The sequence below is a fragment of the Aptenodytes patagonicus genome, chromosome Z, assembly GCF_965638725.1.
Source record: "Aptenodytes patagonicus chromosome Z, bAptPat1.pri.cur, whole genome shotgun sequence".
Lineage (NCBI taxonomy): Eukaryota > Metazoa > Chordata > Aves > Sphenisciformes > Spheniscidae > Aptenodytes > Aptenodytes patagonicus.
The window spans coordinates 27,348,464-27,360,196 of NC_134982.1; the positions used below are offsets into that span (position 1 = coordinate 27,348,464).

The 11,733-nt window shown below is 34.8% G+C and overlaps 1 protein-coding gene across 4 annotated transcripts in view; it reads left to right on the top strand.

Moving 5' to 3' along the window:
* The window catches only part of AP3B1 (adaptor related protein complex 3 subunit beta 1), a 169,445-nt gene extending 158,071 nt beyond the window's left edge, over positions 1 to 11,374 (top strand). For 3 of the 4 annotated variants that reach the window (XM_076363229.1, XM_076363228.1, XM_076363227.1), the window contains one exon: positions 10,620 to 11,374. In XM_076363229.1, coding sequence (XP_076219344.1) covers positions 10,620 to 10,773 — 154 coding nt within the window. In that variant the 3' untranslated portion in view covers positions 10,774 to 11,374. The remainder of the gene's footprint in view (positions 1 to 10,619) is intronic. The other variant, XM_076363231.1, reaches the window with a different exon arrangement.
* Positions 11,375 to 11,733: the final 359 nt, after the last annotated feature.

Sequence of the window (11,733 nt, forward strand, 5' to 3'; positions counted from 1 at the left end):
ATTCTGTGAGCACTACTTGAGTTCACTTCTTGGAAGTGCTTAGTACATACCCTTTACACAGGAAAAGAAGTACTATTTTTAAACTGACGTTCTGCACTTTGCAGCATGAATTATATTAACCTCTTAGTTGGTCATCACCAACTTGAGTATTAATACTTAATGACGGCTAATGCCAAGAAATTTGTATTGCCTGGTAATGCAATATACTCATTCAAAATGAAATTTTATAGTTTAATATGAGTGTATCTAATGGACATGAACAGGTGCGTGTTTCTTGTTTCTTTTTCAGTCTAAACATATTTGCACTCATGACGAAGACGTTGTCATGCTGGTGGCTCCTTAAATTGATAACCCTATTTAGGATTGTATTTTTGCACCAAGTAAAAATACTTAGAGCAAATACAATGAAGATTTGAAAATAAATACTTGAAACAAATATCAACAGAATAGCATGCAGTCATCAATGAAAAATGAAATAAATGTAAAGCTGTCAAATACATCAGCTATATATCAGTCCCTATCACAGTATAGCAACACTTTCTTACATGCCTTTTTTTCTCTCTTTACCATATGGCTACTGAATTTTTATGTTTACTTGAAATGTAGTAATTCAACTGTTAACCGAGTGTAGAACAAAATGCCAGATAATACAGTTGATTCTACTTTAAACTCTTTTCTGACCTGTTTTATTTGAAGTGATAGCTGCAAAAATTTTGAACTCAATAGCCAATATATATATCAGAACACAAAGGTGTGGATTTATAGTCATATATTTGCAAAATAAATTTGCTATAGTATTTTACTTCCTTAAGTGTAGTTACCTGCTCTTCAAATGAGTTTATACAAGCTATTAGATTACTGGGCCTTGTAAGGCTGTATACGGTGCATTTTCATGTTCTTAATAGGATTTAACTATTTTATGTATTGATCTCTCTTGCTTTTGTTATCAAGGGGAAACATTATTTCAATTTTAAAGGCTTCTGCTAAAAAAAAGAATGTGAAATGCATTTCAAAGGGATTTTTTTTTTGAGCAGGAAATATAATGTCTCCTTAAATATGAAAACTTCAGGGGAAAAAAAGTATTCTTTTTCTTAAAATATTATTTCACAAGAGTGATTAGGGTAATTGTTGCAATATACATAGCTATTTCAGTGTTCTGAGAACTGTTGTTTGTTAAAAGTATTTTAAGAAATGACGGGTTGGAAGTGGGTTGATGAGCGCATAGACGTTGACAAAGTTATTTCAAAAAGAATCAGCTAAGGCACCAAGCTTCTGTCTTGTGATTCAGACCACATCCGTGGGCACCATTTGAATATCTAAAGACAAAGATGTTGAAAGAAAAGTATTTGTTCCTGCAGGGAATTAAATCAGTCTGAATAACTACATTGAGGGACCAAGGACTTTTCAGTTGAAGTATGTCTGCTGTTTGTTGTCAGTGGGGAAAGTCTACCAGGAATTTTTCCATCTTCAAGATAAGAGGATGCAGAATTGAGGACATTTATTCCCTCAAAGTTGATTCTTCTATAGACCATCGCTTCAGCTCCCTGTCCCTACTTGGGCAATAACATTCATTGCTTTATATTTCAAAAATAAATTCTAGGCTGTTCTCTTCTATTTGAAAATGTGATGAGATGAAGACACTATTCAACTCAAGATTTTCAGTAATTTTCTTTTTAACCAACATGAGCCCTATCTATCCAGAGATGCCCTTCATGCTAGTGTTACTTTCAAGATGTGTTGCTTATTCCTCTCAGATGAATATTCTCAAAGTTCCTCAGGTCTCTTCCTCCTTTATTCATTTTCAGCTCCATAACCTCCTACCAGGATAGGTTATCTTCATTTCATTCACTTTGAATACAGTAAAGACAACAGATGGTGATAGAATGAAAAGACTAGTTGCAGACTTTAATCTTAGAAAGACTTGAATGCTCTTATGATCCTCTTGAAAGTGTCAAAATATTGTCTACTATTACATAAGGCCCTCCGCGTGAAGGAGAGTCGTTACAGGGTAAATTGGCTTAGAAAGAAAATAATGGAAATACACATAGAAAGCATTTCTTTCCACTACCTACAAAGTATGGTGCAAAAGCTTTTAATATGTTGACAGTAGCATACAGCAGAAAAGTCCGTTCAGAACTGGGATCACAAACAGGATTTGCTTCTTCACTCTTTGACTTTGTTTTATGCTTGTGTGATTCCATTGATGTCAGAATATAATGTGTAATGGAATGGAGAATCAGGCTGTCTTGAACTGCCTACCTCTCTGCCTTCCACTTCCTGAAGCATTTCTTAAACAGGATGCATTGTACTCTAGCAGATTATTTCCCTCAGTGACCATGGCTCTACAAAATGATACAAGATAGAGCACCTTTTCCACGTTTTTCATTCTTGAAGACTTTACTTGCACGTTGCCCAATCAGTCAGTGAGATAAAAGTCTGAACCCATGAGGGTGGGTATGAAGAATGAATTTTAGTCAACCTCAACTCGTCTAATAGTCCATTGAACTAGTCTGTTGCTACTGTTGTATGTTGGAAGGAATCCACAATGAGTAACAGGAAATAGTTGGGCTAGAAGGTGAGCATGGTGTCATCTACATATCTCTATTCTGCAGTTCATCAGGACGGCCTTAACCATTGACCAGCACTCTGAGACACATGACAGCATTAATTTCAGTCCTCTAATTTAAGATGGTCAAGTCTGTAATTTCAACAACCCAATATGGGACAATCTGAGGTTTTGGAGGAAATCAAACCTCAGCTTCTTTCAACACTGAAGCCTTAATCTGCTTCAGAACAGCCATTTCACATTCTGAAATAATGAGTTTAATATCCTTCTCCATTACTATCATGAAAGTGGTCATTCTAATAGCCATCTCTTCTTTCTAGAGATCACCAGAACTTGCAGAGGGAGGATTCTCATTTCTTAGCATGTTGTCATAGTAGACACCTGAATTAACAGCAAACAAGCTAACTTTTTGTCATGGTTTAACCTCAGCTGGCAACTGAGCACCACACAGCTCGCTCAACATAATTCTCGTACTAAATCCAAAACACAGCACTATACCAGCTACTAGGAAGAAAATTAACTCTATCCCAGCCGAAACCAGGAGACTTTTATACAAGAAGCACAAAACAACACTTCTGCTCATTGCCGGGGCAGGTCTAACTAGCTCAAGCACAGCATTGCATGCAGTGAATATGCTGCTTCTGGGACCTATATTTTTAAGGACACTTGACTGCACCATATAGATATGCCAGTTTTTTCAGAGCTTGCTGTGTGTAGTACATCATTGTTTAGCGTACCCATGACCTATGTGATTTTGTGAATAAGCAAGTATTGAACAAGATGTAAAATATCTTCCACCTGTCTTTTGGAGGCTTGTATTATTATCCTTTAGCAAAATCAAAAACATACTGTGTACATCATGTAATATGACAGTAAGCATACTGCAATGGATGAGCATTGAAATCCTGAAGAACATAAAAGCAATTAGACCCAATATAGAAACTTGCATAAAATGCTTAAAAAAACAGAAATCCAAGGATCAACACTTGTTTTTCACTAGCCTTTATTCCCCACCCCATGCATCAGCCTGACAGTCTGGTTGTATTCACCCCTTTTTATCATTTTGCAACCTGTCATGTCCCATTTGTAGTATATTGGCAGACTGATTCTCAAAGGAAAGAGGGTTTTGTTTACAGACAATTTTGATTATCAGAGAATGGCGTGCTTAGTTATCAGTTATCGTCCCCACATCTTTTTAATCCAGCAACACTTAATGTGGGGAGAAAAGGTATGCAATTGTGCATGTATGTAGGTAGGTTTGTATTGAACAAAACCCCATTTAAAGGGGCCCACCTGGAAAATTTCTCTGTGTATGTCATCTTCCAATTTGTACTAAATTTGGAAGAATTTTTAAGCAGAAAGGTGGTGATCAGACCCTATCAGCTTACCATAACTAACAACTGCATCTGCTTCCAGCATGTCAGACAGGAAAGGCTATCACCCATCTATTGAGGATAAACACAGTTTAGAAATTTCTGAGAAATAGAAATTGTTTATAGTTATTCCATTTGAATCCAAACATATGTTCTCAGTAGCTGACAAACAGGTCTTACAAATCCAGGAAGACTTTTTTAAAGACCTTTTCTGCTCTGTGTGCACACAGAAATCTTTCCTAAGATTTTTTACTAAGCAATTGGCCTGTCTGAGAGCTCAAATGAAGTGAAATCTACCTCTGGCAGTAGCTCCTTTGACGCAGTTATGTGGACTGTTCTGCTTCTGTGGTTCCTTAGCTGTGGGGCTCAGTCATCTTTTTATACTCTTTTAGAGAGCTGCAATGGGTAGCTGAGTAAATAAACTTGTAATAGACGTGCAGCCTTGATTTTGCTTCCTAATTTCTCAAGTAGGAATTAATTAGAGAGCTAAATACCCTAGGCAAAACAGTTTCTCTGGTAGCCTTTACCTGTAGGAGACAGAATTTTAAATAGAATAGTGTATCCATGTCCACAGTACTTCAGCCTTCGTTGTAGCCAGAAGTTGTAAACTCTCAATGTTTTTTTGATTTATGATAGAAGTAATTCTAGCTTTAAAAAAAAAAAAAGGCCCAGCTACGCTAACCATTTATATTTCTTTTGTCAGCCAGGACTAAAAGTGTTTCTGGTTAGTCACTATTCTTAGGTAAATATTTTTATTCCTAGAGAAAATGAAAACTGAAATTTTTAAATATGAACGTACTCATTCAGTAGTTTCTACTAGATACTCCTTAATTTCTTAATCAAATACTAACGTTCCAAAACCTTGAAATTTTCCCCCTGCTAACAAAAGGGCCATGTATGTATTAATAAGTTTCACGCATTACCAGCATATGAAGATTTTGATTAACTGGTACAAAATACTTGATCAAGAGAATGCCATTCTACAACAGCATTTTAAGGCTCTTAACATTTTAAATATATTATTATATTTAAGGAGCTTGCACGTAGATTGAAAAATTTAAAAATAACTTGAAGAAATCAAATTTGAGCTTAACATTAAAAGTATATGAGCGAGTCATTTTAGATATGAGGTTAATCAAAATAGGTTGTTCTAGCCTAGCTTATTTGCTGTCCACTAGAGGACAGCACTGCTTTTGTATCTGAATGCTGTAAAGTGAAAAATATGTGCAGCATTTTCTTTGAAAAACAAACAGGAACCTTCTGAGCTGGTTGTTTAAACAGAAAATATTTAACACTTAAAAAACTAACTGAACAGCAGAATATCTTTGATTTGAAAGATCTCTGAGCAAGTTTAATGTTTTAATATATTTATGTAAGGTAATTTACTTTCTTGGAATTAAATAATTTTTCTGCAAATTAAAATTTATAGCCTGTTTTAAAAATGGACTGTATGTAATTCTCGAATACTTACCATATTAAATGCCTGATTCTTTATGAAAAATAAAAAGAATAGACTAGATGGGAAAACAAAATATATCGAGTATTAAATTATAATTTTGTAGGTGTGAGGACCAAGTATTTTGATTCAAGCTTTTAGCTTAGTGAAGTTTTGGGGAGGAGATATAAATACCTACATATAAAAATGATGAAATTTTTGAACTAAAGGTAAATTTGGAGGATGATAAAAAGTTCATGCAGCATCTTTTTGAACGTGTGGAGTAGTGTTATGTATTGGACAATAAGTTCAGAAGACTCACTTGCATTCCTGCATTTTTGTTAGAGGTGCAGTGCAACTGCTCACTGGCAACTGAGGACAAACTCAAAATCTATTTTGACAATAGAACTAAAAATGGTAAAAAAGTGGTACAGATTTGATTGCAATTTATTTTACAATGTTATGGTTTTATTAAACCCAAAAATAGTTACTATTGGAAATAATTACATTATGGTAATGAATTGGGTATTTTGAACAATTTATTCTAAGATAGCGTTAAAATAGCAAAAAATGTACTGGAAAAAAGAAAAGGTCGAATTATCATAATATGATTTTTAAGGTAAATATTAAACAAATTTTATGATTAATAACCAATATTAAACGAGGTTTTTTCTGAGAGGTTAAAATCACCAGTTTAAGAAAAAGGTCCTTCTTTTTGTGAGTATATTTCTGCTTATGTTTTAGTATTAAGCTTACTCTATCCCCAGGTGCAGAACTAATACATAGTAATGCTATTCTGAATACTTCTTTTTCGTGTTCTAAGGCTTACTCGGAGAACAAATACAAGTAATTAGTAATTTAGCCAATTTTTAGGTGAAATGTTAATTATAAAGTCAAACCTGTACATAGATAGAATTTATCAGTCAGGTGAAAATTCAGAGTACTGAAACTATAAATATTTTTGTTGTCCAATTGATACACTGGAAGGTACTTTACAGTTGTTCATTCTTATATTTACAAATTGAAGATAATTCACAGCAGTATTTTCTTGCCCTTTGAATATATTCACTGCATAACTTGATTACACATTTGTCAACTTTGGACTAATTATTTTTCTACAGCTAGGGCAGGGCATTGCATCTTCTGATCGTCTTTCTTACTAATAGGATTCTGTCTGCTTCAGCAGGCAGTAATTGAAGGCTTCATGTACAAGATTTAAAGAAAGGGTGGAGGAAAAAAAAGTTTTAGCCTTCGTGGGCCGTTGTCACTGTTTCTGGTAAGCAGTAGAACAGAAAAAGAAGAAAATTTAGGTTGAATAGAAAAATCAAAGAGGAAGAAGAGCACCCGACAGGAGAGGACATATGTTTTAGTGCTGTTGAATTATGCGTAACAAACCCTTCTCCACTGTAAACAAATGTCCCGATAGTGAGTGTTCAGGTGTAAATTTACTTTCCTAAATGTTGAATTTTAAAGAGCAGACTTTGAATGAGTTACTCTGTTGCTGTCTATTTACTGACGTGGAATTTTCATAACCTTTCCCCATAAAAATGCCTGTCCTGTATATTGTAGCTATCATCTGTCTACAAATAAAGGGAAAATAACTGCTAGTCTGTAGTTAGGCTAGTCATCATTACAAAGCCAGTGTTTGGCAAATGCTGTCACATTGTAGTATCTGATATTTTGTATACTCCCTTTATATTTATATCCCCTATAAATGAAATATTTTTGTGTGATAATCATTAACAAATCTTATTTTCATGGAAAGTGACCGAGAATATGTACTTGATTTTTAACTCTTGAAAGACTGAATGACTTTCTAAAAATATACAGTACTTTATTGATGTTAATTTAGAATTTGATTCTTAATATATATTTCCTTACCTAGTGACAGGTACTATATTTATGTAAAAATAATCTATGAATTCCTTCTTTTTTTTTCCATGTCACATAGTCTCAGAATATTTAACATTCTTTTTAAAGAAAAAAAAAATTTGGAAAAACTCATAATATGCAAATATATCTCACATTGTTATGTTTCTAATCTGTCTTGATTTTTTTAAATGGGAAAAGTATTAACAGCTGCAGATCTTCCTGAATATTTTTAATGATGTGAAATCAGTTTTAGAATTAATATTATCACAGGAAAAAAACTAGAAAATAACTGCAGTATAGCAGAAACAGCCATCTTGAAACTATTAGTAAATATTTGGTTCTGCTTTCTGAATGGTATTCTCATTTACTTTCTTTTTTTTTTTCATATTCACTGATGCATCCTTTGTTGCAACAGAACCATGCTAATAATACAATGTTAAGAGTTGTCCATAGGACAAATTCTTTCTTTTGGACCTACAAACAATGAATTTACAAGCTAGATTTTAATGTACTATAGTGCAGTTTCCAAGGCTTATTTCAGTCTATGAATTCTGATTGGTTTTTATATGTTTTTTTCAGGGTTTTTGTATTCAAATTCTAACCTTTAAGGCAGTATCAACTTTTAGAAAAAGTAAAAAATAATTACTGGCCTTGTAGGGGAAAATAAAAGTTTCTCACAAAGAATAAATACCTGCTATAGACAGTGATTATTTTTTGCTGCTGAAAGATTTTTTTTAATGGCTTTCTGGTCTAAGTATTTAGTTGAGTACAACACACATTTTTGAAAATCCATGTGGGCTTATGATAAGAGTAAACATATAAATGCAATAACATGTGCTTAGTCGAAAAAACAGCTATTACCCAAATCCTTCAATGACAGTATATTTAAAACATCTAGATAATTAGCAAATCAGTTTTACTGATAGTGTCTTCTAACCAAAAGTCAACTGCTTCATCCTTTTATAACTGTTATTCAGTTTCAAAGATTGTATAAGCATATTTATGTTATAGCTCTCTTTAGAAACAAAATTATCTTCCCTACTTTAAGGAACACATTTCGATTTCTGAAGTTCAAAAGCAGTGGTAAACCCATTGTGTAGTTGTTGTTCTTCTATACACCCTTTTTTAATGGCAAAATAAGTCATCCTGTTCTGTTCTAATTCTTTCTTCACCAAGTGATTCCAGATCAGTGACCATTGGTACAAACCGATTAGCCACTGCTAGTTATGCATACTAACACTTTGTGTAAAATTATCCGAGTATCAGACCCTTTGCATCTTGCAAACCACATACTAATTTGCATTTTATTGATTTTACATGTTTTGTTCAGAGGTATGGAAAAATACTATTGATCCCCTATGTGATTTTGCAAATCCACATGTAAAAATATCAGCGCAAAACTCATCGCTGATGCTTTGGGCCGCCTTGGCTTTTGCAGAACTGACTTTGTATCACTTTCGGGTTTTAATAAAAGAGGGTAAAATCAAGCCTTGGGGCTATGAAACACAGCAGGAGTGCCAACTACGCACCTATTTATGTGCATACTCAGACATAATCTGCTTCTGTGTTGTCCCAAGACACAACTGTTAAGTAAATAAAGTGACTAATAAGACTATTGTTTCTATAATTATCCCCCTGTCAAAATCAACAAGAGAAATGGTGATCTTCCACATCGCAGTGCAAATAGATGAAATCATTGATACAACTAGCTAAGTAGCTAATTTTTATAGTAGTAACGTTGTTTTAGAACCTTCTATTAAAGGGAGAGGTCTTTGAATGTATCTGTGATCCGGACAAAAGAAATAGATTGACCTGTGATGGGTGACATTAGAGAAGTGCCCCATGTTTCCTTAATTAGTATAATGTGTTACGAGATTTTGATATGCTTAGTTTAAAAAGAAAAAAGACAGAAATTACTTCTCGTTTAAAGAGAACCTGCTTCCTGCTTAAGTGGCTAATATTTTAATTAAGTCTGGAGTGAAGTTTTTTGAGTATCTCCTGATAAACTCCCTCCTTTATGTTGATGGTAATTAAACAGATCCCCAAGGGCTTGGGTAGGTGCTTTGCGAGGCCCATGCTAATTGTCAGACATGAGACACTGACCAGTTGGTTTGCTCTTGAATAGCCGACAGCGTGCTGTCAGCCCAGCAGTTTGATTTTTCTGTATTGTGAGCTGTTGTCAGGGCTAACTGGGTCCTATTGTGGCTGAAGATGTTGCACAAATTGAGGCAGATGGCTCTGATTCAGACACGTGTCATTCAGAAAGAGGAGGGGAGATTGGCCCTGCAAAGTGAGGTCAGACTGGGTCACAGACCTGCTCTACACTTGTTAGTGTTTTCAAAAGCCAATGTGCAGCAACTTTGTTGTTGTCAAGTAACCAACGGGGAGAAAAAAAAAAGGCAAAAAAAAAAGCATGGTGTGCTCCTTGTGGAAGATGGAAGACGAGGCTGTTGCTATCCTCCTCCTTCCTGTCTCTTGGGCCTGGCTGTGCATGCAGAATGAATTAACAGGATTGACAGAAGTTCATTGTGCCTAAAATGGCATTTCAGTCAATTGTGGTGCTTAAAAGGCTAGTTTTGCTTTTAATTCCATGTAATTAGTGGGTTCTTCATGTCTTGGAATGTAGTAATGGTGCATTAGTCCTAACTTTTGTTCATCTGGTTGTTTGGAGCCGGGGGTGGGGGGGGTGTATTTTCTATGTAGAGTTTTTAATAATTATAAAATATTGAGAAATATTGGCCACATTTTTATGATTAAATATTCTGGAGATAAATTCACAGATGGAATGATTTGGTGTCTTACTGTTAGCATCATTTCAAATGATCATGTTGGATGTTTATAATTTTGAATCGGTTTAGTTCTAATTAATTCCCAAAATGGCAGGAGGATGCACTTTTCTGAAAGTACGACAATTTGGTTTTTTGGAAGTGTTCTACTACATTTAGTATAGTTGCATTTTCTTTGGGGCACCAAATAATGATAGTTATCCATGGAAAACTCCATACAGCTGAATTCAAGTTGCCAGTGTGCACTAAAATAGTTCTTGAGTATTGTAGATGAACTGAAGAATCAGAATTTACATAAAAATTGATTTAAATAGATTTCATTGTTTGCGCTATTAAATACACAATTTTGCATGATACTTTTTTGTCCTTCTAAAATGCAAAAAATATTTACACAATGCTGAACAAATTCTTTGAAGAATTTATGGACGTTTTTATGGTTTATCCCCTGAAATACATTAATGAAACTGGAGGCATTTTATTATATTTGAGCTCATTTAACTTTTGCAGAAAGAAATATTAGCAGTCTTTGACCTTAAGATCCTCAGTGATTTTTCTTTTTTATTTTTTATTTTTCCTTCCTCCTCCAGGTTTGCAGCTAAGACTGTGCACAGTGGGTCACTGATGCTAGTCACAGTGGAGCTGAAGGAGAGCTCTACAGCACAGCTCATCATAAACACCGAGAAAACCGTGATTGGTTCTGTTCTGCTGCGGGAGCTGAAGCCTGTCCTGTCCCAGGGGTAACCTGCTTACATCTGGACTTCAGAATCTGGCACACAACAAAAGTGCCTGGCATCCACTACTGCTGCCTTTCATTTATAATAATAGCCCTTCCATCTGGCAGTGGGGGAAGAATACACTCTTGACATTCTTGTCTTCTGCTTTAGAATGCTAGTGTGTATCTATCATGTATGCAAGTCCTTTCCTTTTTTTCTGCTTGCTAACCAAAGAACATATATTTTACTGTCAGTTATCTGCGCTTTTAAATGTATTTCCCATTTGTCCTACCCTAGTCCTTCCCTCTCTGCTCCCTTCCCCCGCTACCTTTCTTCCCTATCGGTTTTCCCCACTGTAGTGTGCAAATACTAGATAATAAAGTTCAAGGGAAATCACACTGCTTGAAAAGTGAGTTAAAATGGCAGGTAGGTTCCAGCAAAATATGCAACAACAAAGTGGTTCAGAAAGGTTTTGTTGCATAAGTGTAAAAATACAATAGGTACAGCAAAATGGTGTTTGCTTTCCGGAAATGTTTGTAAACCTGAACTCGTCTATTAAGAACATTGTTCCCACCTACTGCCATTTTCTCAAATATTTCTGTTAAGATGCCAATAAAGTAGTACTATGAGCAGAGGCTCCCGCTTTCTTGTTTTGGTAGAGAACTGATAACGATGATCACCAGCATTTTATATAACTGGTTAATTAAAGTAAGTGCTAACAAGGTTGGACACTACATACGCATCAGCAAACTGTTCTTGTGAAAGTAGCCAGTGTTTGTGCTCCTATTGTAATTTTCTGCTATGCGGTTACATTTTTGTTAATAAACAAAGCCAGTAACTGCCTATTTTCAATTTGGCCCATTCATAAAATACTCATTGAATTATTAGAAATCAGTATTATATGAAATACTGATTATTAGACTATTGTTGCAAATATTGTCATCTAGCTTAATAAATTATTCAGCTCTTTGCTTCAAATTTCTGTTGT